Raw genomic sequence first — 20,735 nt, 5'->3', positions numbered from 1 at the left:
TTCCCAGAACCCATTTCCAATTATCTTGAAGTTTCTGCACCTGGGTGAACAATAATCCCTTGACAGATTATTTAATCGAATACAGTACGGCACTTGGATTTAGCTCATGCATCTACAAGGGATCAATATATCAAGCAAAAATGATGACTTCAATTTTCCCAAGAGAGTTTCATTGCTAGAGCATTTCTGTCACATCTGAACAAGACTAACTTCTTCCTACATTATCTAGTGGCAGTATAGTTAAAGTGGCTAGGTTCTGTAGCAACATCTTGAAAGAAACAGAAGGCTCAGCTGCTTGATATTGTCAAGAGACTGTTTCTACTTTACTTACATAAGGCAACAATTTTCAGATTTAAGATGATATTACTCCAGAGTATATTTTGGAACAACCAAAAAGCACAATTTAATAGTCAGATATTTCTTCCTATCATTAGGGTAAAATGCAAATTTTAGCTTTAAATCCCATTTTTAAGAAAAAGCCAAAAATACTTAATCAGAATTATTCCCAGAAATTGATCTTAGAATCCCTGGTCCTCCTATTAACTTTCTTTCTCATGTTAACAGAAATGACATTCAGGGGGCAGCTGGGTGGCTCAGTGGATTGAGAGTCAGGCCTAGAGACAGGAGGTCCTAGGTTCAATTCTGGTCTCAGATACTTCCCAGCTGTTTGACCCTGGGCAAGTCACTTGACCCCCATTGCCTAGCCCTTACAACACTTCTGCCTTGGAGCCAATACACAGTATTGACTCCAAGATGGAAGGTAAGGGTTTTAAAAAAAATGACATTCACTTAGTCAATGAAGCTCAACATTTCAGTTTCCTTTGAAACTTTGAATCTAGTTGAATCTACTGATGCTATGATGAATGTAGACAAAGACAAGTCTATCAACTATTTATTGTCCTACAGATATCTTTCCTAAACTACATCTAAAACATTCTGTCTTGCACTATAGTGAACTTCAAGTCTACATTTTAAGCAACTAGAGGACAAGAATAGTATTTTATTCATCTTTGCAACTATTTTGAGTACCAAGCACACAATGCCACAAAACCAGTAGTTACTCAGTAAATATTATCTTATAATGACCAAACATATTTTAAAAATTAACAAAATATACTTGTTGGATTATTTTATTTGAGCAATTTTCATTTAGCTGTTCTCAAATATTATACACATGCATTTTTTTTAAATTATCTGAAAAACAGGTATTACTTTTATTAAAAAATAGCATTAATGTTTGTAGAAATAACTAAATAAATTTTAAAATCTTAAAATGAACGATTGAACAAATATTCTAGAAACAAAATTGGAATGTGAGTGTTAATATTGTCTGTTATTTTATTTAATGTTTAATTTTATTTATTTAATATTATCTGTGGTTAATAATGTATGTTATTTCACAGGAAGATAAAAATGATTCATATAATACAGTAATATTTAGGCATGATGGCAGAGTCTGTGAACAAAACAATGACTAGGTCAAACTACTTGAATTAATCCAATAAGTATTTCACTGAATAGATACTAAATGATCAACAGTCCAACTTGGATCAGTTTAATTCATTAGCTTCTAATAACAGACAAAGAACATACTCAAAAAGGAAGTTATTGTGCTACCTGTGATAGGGAATGTGTGGGGAGGATAGACGGTTACAAAAATGTGTGTCTTTATCTGTACAGAGAATGAGCCCCGTCAGATTTTACATCCAACAATGCAAACTATCAACTCAACAATGGCTTAGAGTTTAGGGAGTTTCCTGGGGTACTTAGTGAAAGGTTATCCAGTTCTAAGATCTATCTGAATCAATAGTTACTCTTATCTGTGCCATAACACTACATCCTATACAACAAAAAGATAATATACTTACCCTCATGTAGCATACAGTCTAATAAGTAAAGAAAAATGTATCTAATCATGAAACAAAATATACTATATACTACATTTTAATGGACCACCATAATTTGGAAGAGGAAGAGAAGATTATAGTTACTAATTATAAAAATTAGTTACTAATTTATCAGTAAAAATTGAAATCTTCCCTAAATCTATGGAAGTTGTTTATATACCACCTGGTTTAACAAATCAACATTTATAATTTTTATATTTTAAAGAAAAATAATGACCCAAGTATTAGGGTTCTACACCCTGGTTATAAAACAGTGGACAAAATTAAAAGAAACTATTACTACAAGGGCAGCTCAATGGTTCAATGGATAGAGAGCCAGGCCTGGAGATGAGATGTCCTAGGTTTAAATCTGGCATCAAGACACTTCTATCTGGGTGGCTCTAGGCTAATTACTTAACCTCAACTGGCTACCATATAACACTCTTTTGCCATGGAACCTAAACTTAGTATCAATTTTCTAAGACGGAAAGTAAGAGTTTAAAAAAAAAATCATTACGTCAAAACTTTTAACTGTAAAATGGAGAGGCAGAACAATTCTGAAAAAAGTCATAAAAGTATAGCTATTAATTTTTAACAGCTGAAACTATAAAAGCCTGAAAGCATGCCTTAAAAAGAAAATAAATATCTAACATATACATTAGGTATTATTTATCTCATAGAACATCCCTAATATCCCAAGTGTTTTTAAACAATTTTTTCATTTTTAATAACATAGGAAAGGATCATATACTTAAAGTTTTTGCAAATAAGTCATGATTAAACAAAGTTTTCCTTTTCTTAATTTCTATTTTGGCTCATTAAAAGGTAATTATCTCTTACCTGTTCTTCCAACAGTTCCTGCCATAATACATTAATCTCCTGCAATCTGTTCCAACGTTCTTCAGTCCAACGGCAAACAGCAGTCCAACGTTCACCAAGTTTCTGAGAAAAATATTAAATTTTTCCTCACTAAATCTAAATTTGACCACTATAATGTTAGCTTCTCAAAAAATGCATGGTTCTTAAAAAAAAAAACTCTCCTTCATTGTTTTTTTTTAAATCTAGGAAACAACTAAATCCATAAGACTATTTAATTTTTCATAATCTTATATCCTAATAGAATTTTGACATTATGACATTTCCATAATGGGAGTTTCAAAGAATTTTATTTATAGTCTTAATTACCAAAATAATTACTACTTAAATATCTATTATTGTCCATAAGAGAGTCTGAAATTAAACCGACATCTTTTCTTAAACCTCTCCCTCATTTTCTAGTATATCTCTCCTCTATCCAGAGAGCCATGCCTCAAATCAAAGTACAAAAGAAGAACCAGAAAAGAAATTCAGCAAAACAAAGCAACCTAAAAATAAAATCTGAAAGTATAGGTAGCATTCCATAGCCATAGTGTCCCCTACCTCTGAAAGGAAAGAAGAGCAAGGTACATTCTTGTGTTTTCTCAGAGACAAATCTGTTCACTGTATCATATCGCATCTGGTTCCTGCTATGTTGTTTGATCCATATGCATTGTTACAGGAGTTGAGTAAATTATTTTACAGTTGTATTCACTTTACTTAAAGAATGTTTTGCCATGCTTCATCATTTCTAACTACACAAGAATGGTCAAATTGTATTCATGCCTCATAATTTGTTTAGACATTCCCTAATCAATGGGCATCTAATTTATTGCCCATTTTACTACTATTTAGTTTACTACTATAATTCAAAATGCACTACTAAAATTTATTATTTTACTACTATAAAGAATGGTCCTATAAATATTTTAGTTCATACAGTAGACTTTTCATTTTGGTACCTTGGAGTATAGGTGGAGGCCATATTGAAAGGTAAAAAAAGGCCTGTGTAGGATCTGTCTCATCTTCTAACACAAATTTTGTAACCACTGGGACTTTATAAATTTCTCTAGGAAATTTCATCATCTAGCATCTGTGCATAAAAATACATGAAGCTATCTATTCTCATAGGTTGGCTGGGATGATCCTTGGCCTTGAATAGCCTATTAAATTTTCAACTTTAATTAGCTTTTCTCTACATCATACAAATGAAAACATGGGCATAAAATATAACTGTGTAATTATTTATAAGCAACAATATGAAATTGTGCAAAAAACACTTCCAGCTCTGGCTAACTAAAAAAATTACTTAGGATTATAAAAGCATAAAAATTAGAGCCAAAAATGCAAAGTGGTATCATCTAATTGAGGACTTCTTGATCTTTTTTGGGTCACAGAATCCACATGCAGTCTGATAAAGAATATGAACCTCTTTTTAAAATACTATTTTGAAATACAGAAAAAGGAAACCTGGGATTTCAAAGAAAATTCATTATATTGAAACAATTATCCAAATTTTTAAATATTTTACCCAAAAAAAAAAAGTTTATGGACTACAGTTTCAAAAACCTGTGATCTAATCTGACATTTGGCAAACTAAGAATCAGAGAATGTGGATCTCTATTCCACCTTCCCCCCACCAAGGTCATATAAGCAAAGATTGTAAGTAGCAGAGGTCAAATTCAAATCTAGGTCTTCTGGCTACAAATAGAATGCTTTCCTACTATACTCATTTATGGTGAATTCGAAATATATTCTTGATTTTCATTTTCAGCATTAGGAAGAAAGAAACACTTGTCAGAAAGAAATTTCTCTCATTTGAAATTAGTATTCAACAAAGAATATTTCTATTTGTTTTTACCTTCCTTCAAATAATATCATCTTCAATAATTTAGCTGTCATTCATTTATATTTATTCAGTTAAGTAATAAAGAGCAATGTGATTTTCTAAAAGGGCTCCATACTAGGAAAATCACATAACTATATTTATTGAAGAACAGGTTTTAGCTAAATAAGTAGAAAACAGGCTCTTCTACTGTCAAATACATTGAATTAGGGCACTGAAGCATGTTTGGCAGAGCTGCCCCACTTTATGAATACACACAAAAAAAGGGTTCTGAAAGTTGAATTTATGGTATGCTAAGTGTACAGAAATGGGTGGATGTTTCAATCAATCAATCCAATGTTTCAGAAGGGCAAACAGTTCCTGGCACAGAGCAAGTGCTTTATAAACATTAAATGCTCATTGACTGATTAAAGGATAAAAGTAGAAACATTCAATAATTAGACGTAAAGTGGGCTGCTCCTAGAGGGAATGAAATCTGAGGTCATCAATAGATGGATGTTGTTGATAAGAGAATAAATGACAGGAATACTGTAGGAGTTCCTGTCCAATTATGCATCTACTCCAATAATATCTAATGGGCAATATATCTACAATCTGTAATTCACCAAAGCACAACCCACAAATTCACTAAAAATTATGTATATCTTTGTCTTTTCAATTACATGGAAAACATCACATTCAAAGAACGGTTGTTGGAGCTTGTCCACAGCCCAATATGAATAGACATGTAAAACCATGAGTTGGTAAAGTAGTAGAGGAAAAGATGAAAAAGGCTTACCTAAGATCAAAGAAATACTGGGTCATGGGCCACATGTTTTATACATTTGACTATTTACAAAGGACTCATACCTGCAGTTGATCTTCCAAGACAGCTGTAGCACTTTCTCCACTGTTCTCATCAACAATTACCACCATGTGAGTTAATGAATTTACTTTCACCTGCTCTGTCTCAAGATCATTTTGCAATTCCTAAGGGAAGGAAAAAAGACCAAGGATTATAGCCACTCTTGCATATTTTCCCATTTAAAAAACCACTAAGTTTTCATTAGTAATTAAAAACACTTAATGGGGCAATGTATTTAAATTTCCAACCATTAACTTAACGGTTTTACTAATGGAACCAATACTCCACACATTTCTAAATTTCAAGGCAAATCAAGGCAATTTGAAAATCTAATAAATGCCATGCACATTTCCATAAAAAAGTAAACACCATTTTTCTGGGACCTAACTAAAAATGAAGCATAGAAATGACTAGTACAATGCTGAGTAGAGTAGATATTTCTTCCTAACTTTTCTATTTATATTGAGAATGGCACAATTTTTTTCTAGTTATCTAAATCCACAAAACTCAAACCATTCTCTGATTCTTCACCTCCTATCTTCAGTAATCACCAAATTTTGCCAACTCCATGTCGAAAATATTTCTTCCTTCTGTATCTTTTCTCCATACATATGACCAATGTCTTAACGTGGGCCTTAACCATTTCTCCTCTGTCCAATACAATCTCTACACAGTTGCTGAGCTGAAAAACCTATAATACAGACCTGATCATATAATACCTACCTTCTCAATGCGCCCTACTGCCTCGAGGATAAAATACAAACTTTAGCCTTTAGCATTTAAAGCCCTTCAAAATCTCTATCCAAGCAAACATTAAAGATTAATCTCATATTAATTCCCCTAACACACTAAACATTCTGGCCAATCTAGGCTACTTGCTATTCTCTCCAACATTCCATATTCCACCTATACACCATTCTACAGGGTGTTCCCCAAGACTGAAATGTTTTCCCTCCTCACCGGTTCTTTAGGAAAAAGCCAGCAAAAGTAGGACCTCTTACACTAGCCATTTTCTGATCTCTTCAGTTTTTGCTGCCCATTCCTCTAAAAAATTACTTCATCTTTAAATTGTAACAATGTAGGAGTTTTATCTGTATTATGTGTTGTTTTCCCATAGTAAAAATCTAAGCTCCTTAGGGACATGAGTAATCTCATTTTTTGCCATTCTATTTCCCAGCTTAGCACAATGCCTGATACGTAGTAGGCTTCTGATGAATTAACTGGCATTAATTAATTGGAGAATGTAAGAAGTGTTGAGTTTAATTGCATAACTATATAAAATCACAGTTTAGTGAAATTACAAATGAATAAACACAGAAAAATCCAAAGTTATATCCTGAAGGGGAAGGAGCAAGGGAGCACACTGGAAACAGACAGTGAAGTTTCTAAGTAAACTTAGAAGCAAGAGTAGAAAGAGACAGGGACTGGAGAGAACCAAAGGAAATCATTTAGCTTTGTCCAATTTCTACATACTATTGCCACTATCCCTCCCACAAAAAGAGAGAGAGAGAGAGAGAGAGAGAGAGAGAGAGAGAGAGAGAGAGAGAGAGAGAGAGAGAGAGAGAGAGAGAGAGAGAGAGAGAGAGAGAGAGAGGGAGGGAGGGAGGGAGGGAGGAGAGAGAGAGAGAGAGAGAGAGAGAGAGAGAGAGAGAGAGAGAGAGAGAGAGAGAGAGAGAAGGGAAAAAAATCCTATTATTTCTTCAATTCACTGGATGCATTTATATGAGAGAAAGGTGAAAATTCTCTGCTTAATTTACTTACCTTGACCATGTTCTTGAACAATAAAAGATAATAGGATATGAGAAACCATACAAGATTATAAGACATTCAAATACTTTCTACAAAGCAACATATAGCAGATAACTTAAATGTTCCTTTTTCACAAATGATCAAGAAAAAGGAACTGGACAGGAGGTCCTAGATTCAAATCTTGCCTCAGACACTTTCCAGCTATGTGACCCTGGGCAAGTCACTTAACCTCCATTGCCTAGCCCTTACCACTTTTCTGCCTTGGAACAAATATACAGTATTGATTCCAAGATGGAAGGTAAGGGTTTTTAAAAAATCTATTTAAAAAAAAAAGGAATTAGCATATAGGAGGGGTGGTGTGGGTTGGAGGGAGTGGATGGAGAAGCTTAGTGGACAGTGGATTGAGAGCCAGACCTAAAGATAGGAGGTCTTGGTTTCAAATCTAGCCTCAAAAACTTCCTAGATGTGTGACCCTGGCTAAGTCACTTAAACCCCATTGCCTAGCCCTTACCTCTCTTCTGCCTTAAGAATTAAAAAATAAATAAATAAATAAGGACTGAGTTCAATGATCAATCCAGAATTAGTGTAAATCAATTTTTCATGCTATAATTAGAATCGATTACCCTAAAAACTACAATTCCCAGCACCCCACTCTCCTCATGTTACATGCTTATGTAGAGAGGATATAAATTTGTTGTAGCCCTGCCTCTCATGCTCTTCCCTTCCTAACGTGACTTTGGTGGAGCAGGGCTTTAAAACAGGCAAGGAGAGCTTGGTCACGTGGTCTTATTTTGTTAGATCATTACCTTTTTATTCCTTTACTTCTAGTGATTATTAATACACTTTATAAAATAGAACACTTGGCGTATTGAACATTCATTTATATCCTACAATACTAATAGTGCTGATATGTGACAAAATTATCTTCTCAGTCTTATTACCTCCAACCATGAGCAAATTCATATTTCCTGACCTTTCCTGCAGAAGAGATGAACCATTAATCTCCATTAAAAATACTAAGGCTATGGGTTCACATCTGGTCTCAGATACTTCCTAGCTGTATGACTCTGGACAAGTCACCTAACCCTAGCCCTTGCCCTTCTGTCGTAGGAGTTGTTACTAAGACAGAAAGTAGTAAGGTTTAAAAAAAAAATACTAAGGCTACAACTGAGTAACATTCTCATCTTCCTCACAGTCTCTTCCTTCTGCTGCATATACAAGAAAAGACCAAGAAAGAGAGGGGAGAGAATTTCCACAAAAGCTACCCTGAGTTTCTAAATAAAAAGAGAACACTTTACAGATCTCTCCCTTTCTGCACTTCTAACAGAACAAGTCAGTAAAATTTTAGAAGGCGAAATGTTGCTTCTTGTATTTGATATGGTACAGAAAAAATATTAGAAAGATTTACTTTGTGTTCTTCCAACTGCTTCTTTAAAGACTGTAAATCATCATCCAAGGGGCAAGTTTCCATCTTCTGAATGCGCTCTTCTGTAAGAGTCAGCCAATCAGAGAGTTGCTGTAACTGCTTCTTCTGTAACTCCATGAGTACATCATGTAGCCTGCCCACAGAAGAACAGAACGCAGATTGACTCCCACTGGCTTTTTCATTGTCAGGAGAAAAGTAAAATCCAGGCATCCCAAGAGGACAGAAAAATACAACCGGTTTTAACCACTCAAAGCAGCTTGAGGATTAAATCTTTGTTCTCTCAAAGGCTGAAGTCAATGAAACAGAGGCAAAGAACTAAAATGACCACCACCCTCAATTCATAAGAGAATCATTGTTTCACGAATCAGGAATTCCTGTTTATTAAATAGGTGGAAACTGCTAGGAAAGCAGTTTGTCCCTTAATGCACAATACATGAGATGAAATGAAATACACTTAAAAAAAAAAAAGCTTCAGAACCATTTTATATAATTTGACAATAAAATATGGAAATGTTTTCATACATTTAACAATTTTGGTAGATAGCAGTAATCTCTTTTATGGCAAATTAGTTTTTCTAACACATATTTTAACTCAGATTTTGATAATGGGTGAGAAAAAAAAAATGAAAACCCAAGGAAATTTAATTGCAGTTTTCATTGGAAAATATTTAATGAATTTCTGGTAAAAGATTTATTTTTAAATCATCATTTTTTTACATGCCACATAAACTCTATTACTCAGATTAGTCCAAGGAATAAAATCAAAGGTATCCTGGATGTTACTTACCGAGACTGCCTATCCATACTTTCTACTCTGAGAGCTTCCCACCGAGAGTTCAGTAATGTCATTTGTTCCTGAATCTCAAATTCTTCTTCATCTGTTAAGGTGCCTTGTGTAATCAGTTGGTTTCCAGCTTGCAGGACACTACCAACACTGCTCTGGTGTGCAGTCAACTCCATCATAAATTCCTGAAATGATACAATATTACTATGCCTTGTGGGCTGCTCTTTCTAAGGAATCTTAATAAATTGGGAGTTCTCAAATGCAGCACATTTCATGCTATTTATTTCTAAATATTAAGTCTCTGAGAGTGAATATTAATACATTCCTTTAGAAAAAAATATAAATGGACTTTTTCACTAGTAATGTTGAAGGATATTAATGAATCAAGAAAGGGTGATGAAGTTAAATGATACACTTTGAGACACATTGCTTCAAAAAAGGTAAAGTAAACAAATGAACCCAACTTTTGCAAGTAAATTCGAGGACTCCACCACAAGTTCCAAGAAATTAATTCAAAGTATGAGAAATAATGCATGAAAATGGGACTGTTTTCAATTATTTTCACATCTGAAGGACAACCAATGAAATCAATTGTCAAAAGTATGCTAAATAAAAAACTATGAAATCATTAAAAAACATTATATGCATAATATCTTAATATACAGTATAAACTTAGGAAGTGACTATTACAATGTAGTTTGGAAACTCTTTAAGAGCAGAATTCTTTTACTTTTTTCTTTATATCCCCAGCCTTCAGTAAAAGTGCCCTAAAAACAGTGGGAGCTTAATAAATATTGTTGAATTATATTAATAATTCAAACCTTCAACTTCATTCAGTGTTTACTAAGCAGATTTCTAACTCAAAAATTTTGTTAGCTGATTGAAAATAAAATTTAAGAAAAAGCTAAATATGGTACCACCTACAGCTTCAACAAAAAAGGAACTGATCAAAGAACATAAAACAATGATTTGGGGCTTCATTCTTTTAAGGAACAAACTTAAAGACAGAAATCAGGGGGAAGGGAGGCAGCAAGATAGGTAGCACAGTGAATAGAGCACCAGGGCTGAAGTAAGAAGGACCTGAACTCAAATCTGACCTCAAATACTTCCTAGCTGTGTGTGACCCTGGGTAAGTCACATAATGCCCCACCCACCCCCATCCCTCACTTTGGCCTTCTGTCTTAGAGTTACTAATGAGACAAAAAGTAAATGTAGGAATAAAAAAAAGACCAAGAAATCTGTGTCATGACTTTCAAACACTCCTACTACAGGCTATACAATTTATAAGAAGATTAAAATTCTAAAGCTAATTCCACTCCTCAGTTAATCATGTGCCCAGAATTTCATAACAAAGTACAATTTAAATATCACAAGCCTGAAAATATGCCATGACCTTTCCAAAGAGCATAATTTAGGAAAGATAACAAACACTACTGAAAAGCCTCTCTAATAAAGTAATAAACAATGTGCTCCATGATTTCTCATAGTAAAATGCAGATATTTACTTCGTGAGTAGCAAACTGTTCTTTGACTTCCTCAACATCATCAGAAATGTCATCTTGGTCTTGAAAGGTGTCTTCAGCAGAAAGTAGCCATGTCAGAACTTCTTCCAGAGCCACTTGGTAACCATCGAGGTCCATGTCCATTTCTGTGACTGTACTGGGGGTCTCAGCTCTAGAACCTTCATGTTCTTCTTCTTCGGGTGCCGTAGTCTATAAATATAAAGTTGGGGGGAAATGATATTTTGACAGTGAATAGAAGAGGCTGCCTGTCACTAAAGATTAAGCCCTTCAATCAACCAAACAGCATTCATGAAACACAAAATATATATGAAATCCCATAGTCTCTTCTGATCTAGATGAGGGGAAACAATTAGAGGGTTATATGCTACAGAATACAGATTAACTAGGTGGTGCAATGGACAGAGTGCTAGACTTGAAGTCAGAAAGGCTCATTTTCCAGAATACAAATCTGGATTGAAAAACTACTCAGTGGCTCTGGGCAAATCACTTGACCCTGTCTGCCTCAGCTTCCTCATCTGTAAATTGAGTTGGAGAAGGAAATGGCAAACTATTCCAATATCTTTGCCAAGAAAATCCCAAATGGGATCAAAAAGTGTTGGACATGACTGAAACTACTCAATAACATTAGCACTACAGAATATAGATGCCATAGGAATATAAAGAAGAGAGGAGACTAGGAAGGATGAGAATGGCCAAAAAAACTTTCATAAAAGAGGTATAACCAAAATAATATCTTAAATATAAGAACTAGAGAACTAGAGATGCACAAGGAGAATATTCTGAGGGAACAGCCATTGACAGAACTAAAAGAGATTGAACAAAAATGAGGCATAGATTTTTGAACATAGCTAATATGAGAATTTGTTTCTCTCAAATAAGCATATTTATTATATTTGGTTACGTGGTTCTAACTAATCATATATCTTGTATTGCTATTATGTTACATATTAATGTTTAATTTTTTTTAATGGTGACTCCAAAAAAAATGAATGAATTATGCTTGGTAGTTGTCTTGTGGAAATTAAAAATAGATGGTTCACTGTGGGAGTAAAAACATCGATGAAAAGCAACTGCTTGACTACAGGGTTGGAGGAGATAAGACTGAGGAGAGACTCTAAATGAACACTATAATGCAAATTCCAACAACAGGGAAATGGGTTCCAGTCAAGAACACATGTCAGTGGAATCATGCATCGGCTATGGGAGAGGGAAAGGCGGTGGGGGGGGGGGGGGGGGGAGAAAATGATCTTTGCTTCCAGTGAATAATGTATGAAAACGACCAAATAAAATAATGTTTAAAAATTAAAAAAAATTTTTTTTAATTAAAAAAAAAATAGATGATTCATAGTATAACGCTTTAAACACTCCACTTGCTTAAAGTTCATTGGAATCTGGACCAGAATACTGAATGCTTTGAAAACTAGGCAAAGACCTAGAGACAAGAAGTCCTGGGCTCAAATCTGGCCTCAGACACTTCTTAAATGTGTGACCTTAAGCAAGTCACTTATTCCTCATTGCCTAGCCCTTACCACTCTTCTGCTTGGAACCAATACACAGTATTGACTCTAAGACAGAAGATAAAAAGGAAGGAAGGGATAGAGGAAGGAAAAGGGGGAGGCAGGGAGTGAGAGGGGGACAGAGACAGGAAAGGGAAGGGGAGGGAAAGGGGGGGGAAGAAAGAGAAGGGAATGGGAGGGAAGGGAACCAGGCAAAGAAATTTAAACATCAGATAATAGGTCAGAGAGAAAATTTAGAAGTTTCATGAAGAAAGGAATGGCATAATTCAAATTATATTTTTAAAAGATTATTCTGGATTAGGATTAACAAAAGAAAAATGAGAATAGAATCAAAGAGAGAAAAAAGAAACCTTTGCCATCAACCAGTCGCAAAGTGATTAGGCTAATGAAATAAGATTAGAGAACACACACTCCCCCCTCCCCCCCTCTCTCCTACATGAGAAATATTTTTGAAAGAAAACTAAAGAACTGGAAATAAAAGAGGAAGGACAGTGATTAATCAAAGATGACTCTAAGGATTCATGCTTCTATAACTACTAAAAGGACAGTGCTGCTACAAACAGAGACTGGAAAGCTATTTCAAATAAAAGAGGGAAATGAGGACATACTTCATTTTATAGAGGATGAAACTCAAGTCCAGAGATAGTAATTTGTTAAAGGTCACTTATAAAGCAATTCAGGGGTGCAGTGGGTAAGGTTTTGTGGCCTGGAGTGGGAAAGATTTGAATTCAAATTCAGCCTCAAATATTCATTAGCTTTGTGAGTCATTTTACCTGTTTGCCCAATTTTTCACAACTGTAAATTGGGGGTCAATAATAGCACCTAGATCACAGGATTTTTGTGAGAATCAAATGAGGTAATATTTGTAAAACAATGCCTGGCATGGTACAGACACTATATAAATGTTTATACCCTTATTTCCTTAATGACAGACATGTTTATTTTAAGATCAAAAAGCCACACAGAAATATTAGCCAAAGAATGTGATGTTATCCTAGACTATAATAAGGAAAGGAACATACAGAGAGAGGGAAATGGCAATCTCATTATATACCTGATCAATGCAGAATCGTTGAATTTAGTTTAAGGTACTATATTGTAGGCAAGAAATAGATGGGCTCAAGTATAGCCTCCTTTTGAATGCTACTATTATTATACTAGCATGAAACTGATCTAGGCTTCTCTTTTTCTGACAAGGATACCATTTACCATCTTGTCCCTCGAGTGTATCATTCAAAATTGCTAACTCTTACTCACCTCAAATGTCAAATCTGGTTTCTACCATTGAAAAATATCTGGCATTAGATACCTCACTACTCACATGGCCCTCTGAACATCCCTTGCCTAGACAATTAATTGATCTTTTTTTTTCCTTTTACCTCTCTATAATTAAAATAGTTCAAACGTAAATCTATATTCCCTTTATTCAGCAAACTCTAACGATTCCCTTTTACACCTAAGATCAAATACAAATTCCTCTGGAAGTCATTTTTGATGTGGTTCAGTTGTTTCAGTTATATTCAACTCTTTGCGACTGTATTTGGGATTTTCTTATTTCCTTCTCAAGCTCATTTTACAGATGAGGGAGTTAAGAAATTGCCCCTTGTTCTTTGTCACATAGCTATTAAGTGTCAGAGGCCAGAACTGAACTTAGATGAAGCTCCTTGACTCTAGGTCTGGGCACTCTATCTATTGAACCACCTAGCTGGAAGTTCTTCAAAACCAGATCTGATCCTACCTTCCCAATCTTATTATTAATCATTACTGCTCTTCATACAATCTATATTCTAACAAGCAAGTCTTCTAACTGTTCTCAATTCCCCATCTCTCTTCTTTGGCATTTATTGTCCCCTACATCTAAAATGCATGATCCCTTACCCTCTCAATTGTGTCTCTAAGAACCCAGTTTTCTTCAAAGCCACCTTTTCCATAATGCCTTTCCAAAACACCCAAAGCACTAGTACCCAGACATCAAAATTACCTTCTATCTATTTGATATAGATCTATATATTTACATGTTGTACCCCTAGCTCAACTATGAGCTTCTTAATAGTAGAAGCTATATCATTTTTGTCACTGTATTCCCTCATTTGGGCACAGAATAGGCACTCAATACAATTACAATAAATGGGAACATGCAAAGAGCAGATAAATCAGATTAAAGCTTTAAAAAGTTAATACAAAAGCCAAAGGGCACATAACGAATCATAAAGAGCAGCATGAACTTTAAAGAATAACAGAAAAGCCAAATTCTGAAATTAACTGAAATTTAATCTCCCCAAAAATCAAACAAAATGTGGAGAAAGCAAGCAAGTGGGCAATAAAAGCATATGATGAGCATTGTGCTAAGGAGTAGATAGGTGCACAAAAAACATTCAACTTGGATTTAGGAGACCTGGTTCTGCCATTAACTAGATTTGTTACCTTAATCCAGTTATTTACTTCTCTGGAATTCAGGTTCCTCATCTATAAAATGAGGAGGTGGAGGTTGTTTAGTCATTTCTCAAACATTTCTGATTCTTCATGACCTCATTTGGGGTTAACGGTTTGCCATTTCCTTCTTCAAATCATTTTACAAATGAAGAAACTGAAGCAAACAGGATTAAGTGACTTGATCAGGGACATTCAGCTACTTAGCATTAGAGACCAGATTTTAACTCAGGAAGAGAAGTCTTCCTGACTCCAGTTTCAGCATTCTATTTACTATGCCAGACATGGCATTAGATGACTTCTCAGCTTTTCTTTGCCTCTAAACCCTAGTTATCGTATGATAAAACTAGAGACTAGATTGGGGGGAAGGGGGAGAAGAATGGTTTATGAAAACTCTGATCAGAAAACAGTGATCTTCAAGAGCCAGGTTGGGTTCACTAAGAGCAGTTAAAGTCAATATAGACCTCAGTTACATTTCTGCCAAGTGTTCCTAGATGGAGAGATATCAGTACAATACAGAAGATAGTTTAAAATAGCCAAGATATTTGAAAAAGCAGACTCACAAGATCCTTGTAAACACCATAGAGAAATAGAACTCAAAAACAGTATAATAAAAAGGATTCATAACAGGCTTTTGAACCAAACCCCAAAGAGTATTAATTAAATGGCTAATGTCCCAGAGAACTCAATAGCAGACTACAGGACTCATACTTGGCCATTCTAGTTTAACACTCATATCCAAGTCTCTAAAGACAAAAGGAAAATCATAAAATTCAATTTGGCAAATAAGCAAATTTGAAATTAATAGTCAATACTGTATATTAGCAAACTCAGAATTTTAAAGATTTTGATAAAGTAGGATGGACGAAACTAATCTGTCATAATTTATTCACAAAAGGGCTAATATATTTAGATTTTTATAAATCAACTGGGGGAAAAAAGAATTGGGAAGAAATAATTCCAAAACATTTCTTTTTTTTTTTTTAACTCACAAATGAGGGACATTAAGTAACTACAAGATAACTCTTAAGTCAACATCATACAGTGATTTGGAAACACATCATAAGAAGGTCATTGGCAAAGTATAATAATGAGTAGAAAGAAGAGTCAACAAGATCATGAAAGGTCTGAAAATTATGTCAATAAGAGAAGACATACTATATTCTCAAGGATTAGCCTAGAAAGAAAAGTTAAAGGAATATGATGATCTATCTTTAAGTATTTGAAAGATTGTCATGCTATAAAGTGAAGCATATCTCAATCTAACAGGGGGAGGGGGACTACAAAAGAAAAGGTTATAGGGAAGAAGTCTTCAGTTTATTGTAGGGAAAAAATTTCCAATAAATGAAATTATTTAACAAATTAATGAGATTCCTTTGTGAGTACTCAAAACAGAAATCATTCAAGAAAGACTGAACCTGCCAAAATTTCTGCCATGATTAGAGTAGGTGTTCTCTAAAAAAATATTTCCAACTAAAATACTAAGAATTAAAGAACTGGACAATTGAAATATAGGACTAATTCTATTTGGATAAATTCACAGTGAAATAAGAAAGGAAAAATTCTACATGAATTCTATTTGTTTTTATTTTAAAATAACTAAAAATAAATAAATGAAACTGTGGGGAGGGGGAGTGACAGTAATATAAATTTATTCCTACCAAATGAAGGGAAAGAGGTTTCAATTATTTCAAAATACCTTTTGATTTTAAAAGACCTTGCAAAATCAGAGAGAAAACCATTATTTGGCTGGGGAAGGAAGAGTAAAAGTGAATCAAGATGAGAGAATGGATCTTAGCAAAATAATAAAAAGTTGTAATACTAAGCAAGATGAAAGCATATTATGTCGTTTGAATATTTTGCCTCATTTTTTAACTGGCATCTATAAACTTGTGCCTCGCTTGACTAAGAACCCAAATAACCCTGGTGTATGGCTAGAGTGAAAAAGAAAATCCTCTGATATTATCAAAGTGCAATACTCCCAAAGTGAGCACCTGACTGGTTCCTGTATTTTCTCTACTCCTAGATTCCTTTGTTCAAATGAAAATTAAAGGGAAGGAATCAGATCACAGGACTCTATTTAAAAGCTCAATGGTAAAAGGAAAGTCAATACCTGAAAGTGAGCATCACTTCAGACAATACACACTAGTCTTTTTGGCAGTTCATGCAAGGAAGCTGCTTTAAAAACAAACCAAAATCTGAGGAGCCAGATGGAATGGAGACAACATAGGACAGGGAAAATTGTACTGGGCTGGGAATCAAGAGTTTAAGCTTGCTTCTTCTCTCATGTGACTTTAGATAAATTATTTAGTCTCTTAATAATACATCATTTGCACTCTTACATCTCTAAAATGTCCTTCTGTCGCTATAGATAAAAATTGGGAAGCCTTGTAACATGCCAAGAATTTGAATTTCTTGGAAAAAACAGGGGAGGGCAACTGAAAAATTGTGAATATTTTATTGAATTCATTTGAAAATACTGGCCAACTGTCCAATTCTCTCTGAGTAATTGGTAGTGATGGTGGTGATGGTAGTAGCAATGGTAACTAGAATCATAATATCCACAATAAAAGCAATGGATGTTTATATCCTGCCTTAAGATTTTCAAAGCACTTCATATACAGTATATCATTTATCACCGTTCTATAGGTAGTATTATTCCATTTTACAAATAAAGCAGCCTGGGGCTCAAAGAAGTAACTTATGCTAATAATAAATTCTGTTAAAATAAACATAACTAGAAGCTATCTGTTAAGTATGAGACATAGCCTTCCTGATACCAGATTCAAAGTATTCTCTAAAAATACACTTTTTTATTGCATTCTTTACCAAAAAGAGATCAGGAAGTCAAAGCAAATCTAGGGGAAAGTCAATCAATGAGAAAGTCTTTACTAAATTCCTACTGTGCTCTACTCACTGTGTTAGGCATTAGAGATACAATTCCTATTCACAATGAGTTTATAATCTAATAAAGGAGCAAAGTTCATATAAAAACAGAATAAGCATAAAGTTAATAATACAAATATGAAAAGTAATTAACTCTAAGGAAACTTAAGGGAGAGAATATTTGCCAATTGGGGGATCAGGAATGGCTTCAAAGAAAAAAAGATTCAGCTTGAATTGAGTCTTACAGGCAGGGACTCCAGGAGGTTAAGAGGGACCAAATATCTTCAAAGGAAGACGATGGAAGGTAGCATGTCTTGAGTAAAAAAAAAATACACAGCAAAGGCCAATTGGTTGGGTAGCCAGTTGGCTACCTACTAGAAAGGTAGCCTGGGATCAGACTGGAAAGAGCTTTAAAAGCTGACAAGAGGAGTTTCTATTTTACTTGAGAGGTAGCACGGAATCCTTAGAATTGGTTGAGCAGAATAATTACATGGGGGAAATTCTGCTAAAGGAAAATATATAGAATATGCTGAAGTGCTGAGTGACTTGAAGCAAGGGGATCAACTGAAAGGCTACTGCAAATATCTAAAGTGAAGGTGATAAAAGCCAGAACTAAGGCAGTAATGTTTGAGTAGAGATCTAGTTAGCTGGCATTCTAATACTCAAATAAACCAAGTTCAAGAGAAAGAACTGTTGCAGTCATCTATCACATCAGTGTATCTTTGGTTTAATTTTGGAGTTTTAGTTATGTCTGAGTTTGCTCTTACAAAGTGACCAATATGGAAGTGTGTTTTGCATGACAATGAAAAATGAAAAACAAAGTAAAACAAATGAAATGAAATAAAATAAAATAAAATAATAAAATAAACCAAGTAAGTGTTATAATAGCAGACCATATCAGAAATCACTTCTGAATTTAAGTCTTCCTTTGTTCAGGGCCAGCATTTAATCCACCGTAACATATAGCTACCTCAACTGGCGACAACACTGGCACTTGACAACTTGAAGATACAAAATTCTCATAAGGAGAAGGATTAGATTGCACTAAACTGTGAAGCATCTTCCAGACATATGACTTCTCACATACTTACTTGTACAGAAAATTCCTCTTCTTCACATTCTTTCTTATATCTCCTTGGAAGAGTTTCAACTTCCCGAATATCTTCCATGGTGACTTGCTGAGGAAGCACCTCAAACAAAGATGTTAAATACATAATTATGGATTTCTTGTCTGGAAGAGGAACTGCAACATCTATAAATAGAAGAAAATAAGAAAAAGCTTAGACTCCTCGTGTAAAATATGTGGATGGAACATATTGGAGTAATCACTCAAAGTTACAAATAGTAGTCCTGCTTGCACATGAACAGAACCTAGCCAATAGCATATGAAGTGAATAAATGATTTTTTGAAATACTCTCAGTCACTAAAATGTTTATCTGTATGATGTGATCAGAGACATAAAATATTTATTTTTCATCCAGAAGTTTTGCAGAAAGTTCTGTAATCATATCTCATATTCATTTGAGCAGATAATGTGGCCTGATTCTCGATAGCCAAAAGTAGCTACTGAATATTGCCTCTATTAGCAAAACATTTTGATGGTTGCAAACAAAGTTAAATATATATAGAGAGAGAGAGAAAGAGAGAGAGAGAGAGAGAGATAGATAGATAGATAGATAGATAGATAGATAGATATAGATAGATATATACATACACACACACACACATATATGATATAGTCCAAAAAGTAGTGAGTTACGGAACTTCAAAAAAAATTAACATTTTTACATTTTAATTTTAAATTGGCTTATTATATGTTATTTATACATGGTACATTATATATACAAACACATCAATTTTTCAGTTGGAGAGAAATAGTGAATAACATTTTCATATATGATAAACCAAAAATAGCGATGCTATAAAGCATTTATTGTTTGAAATCGATGTGTTACTTAGGTAAATAAAATGAATATCTGAAAAATATTTTAAGTAAAAATTTCAGTGGAAACCCATGGTCTTGACATTTTAAATTAAACAAATGAAACTGACATTAAATTATATGGAGAAAGCTGTTCAACTGTCATATTTTCCCAATGGTAAGAACATCCTCAGGAGGAAAAGAATTACAAAACTAATAATAATAAATGACCCAATACCACAATAGATACTTCAACTTTTTAATGGTGTCATTAGCTCAGAAGAAATATTTTAGATCATTCCTTTTTAAATTCAAGGGCCCAGAAGTATGTTTACTGCCAAAGTGAAATAAAATATTTTAATATACTTGAATATATGATGCTTCTCAAAGGAACAAAAATTGTGCCCACTTTCCCAAATTGCACAATGAATTCAAATGTTTAAAAATTATTAAGGAAAATCATGTTTAGTACCTTCAGGATCTAACAGCTTTTCAATTCCCAGATGTTTTTGAGCCTTGTTAAAAGCATGTTCCAGTCTCTCAATTGGGGACATTTTAGTAACTCTATCCCAGTTAAAGAGATCAGGTCTGAAAACACAAGATAAAAAAGGTCAACACAGAAAACAACAGAATTATTATTATATTCAAATCAAAACTGAATTTGGTCTTGTGATTTTAATAAGTAGTAATTTGTCTTCTATGTCTCTATTGTCTATAATCCAAATATTATTAAATATATTTTAAATCTCAAATGAAATATGCATATAAAACAATATTTGAATATAATTCTTAAAAAGAAATGTCAGAAAAATTAGTTTACTCAAAATTTATTGAGCATCTACCCACTAAGGAAAAATGATTGATCACATCCCTATTGATTGAATTGTCATTTTGCTAAGCTGCCCAATTATGAGCCTTATTTTTAGCTAATGGGCTAATTTTCTGCAATAAAATCTGTCCCTCCTTCTAAATTCTGTTCACTGCATCAATTCCTGGAGGTCCTTCCAGTTCACATGGAATTTCTCCAATTTATTGTTCCTTTGAGCACAAATAGTATTCCATCACCA

At 34.0% G+C, this 20,735-nt stretch overlaps 1 protein-coding gene across 10 annotated transcripts in view; it reads right to left on the bottom strand.

Moving 5' to 3' along the window:
* UTRN (utrophin) overlaps window positions 1-20,735 on the bottom strand; it is a 651,323-nt gene that overhangs the window by 452,914 nt on the left and 177,674 nt on the right. For all 10 annotated transcript variants that reach the window (XM_007484681.3, XM_056818903.1, XM_007484684.3 and 7 more), the window contains 7 exons: window positions 20,141-20,256; window positions 18,838-18,998; window positions 10,896-11,102; window positions 9,394-9,575; window positions 8,589-8,739; window positions 5,437-5,556; window positions 2,727-2,828 (listed from right to left, as the gene is read on the bottom strand). In XM_007484681.3, coding sequence (XP_007484743.2) covers window positions 2,727-2,828; window positions 5,437-5,556; window positions 8,589-8,739; window positions 9,394-9,575; window positions 10,896-11,102; window positions 18,838-18,998; window positions 20,141-20,256 — 1,039 coding nt within the window. The remainder of the gene's footprint in view (window positions 1-2,726; window positions 2,829-5,436; window positions 5,557-8,588; window positions 8,740-9,393; window positions 9,576-10,895; window positions 11,103-18,837; window positions 18,999-20,140; window positions 20,257-20,735) is intronic.

This window comes from Monodelphis domestica, chromosome 2 (assembly GCF_027887165.1).
Source record: "Monodelphis domestica isolate mMonDom1 chromosome 2, mMonDom1.pri, whole genome shotgun sequence".
NCBI lineage: Eukaryota > Metazoa > Chordata > Mammalia > Didelphimorphia > Didelphidae > Monodelphis > Monodelphis domestica.
The sequence above is the reverse complement of the archived record's forward strand: the minus strand, read 5'-3'. Positions and strand labels throughout refer to the sequence as shown.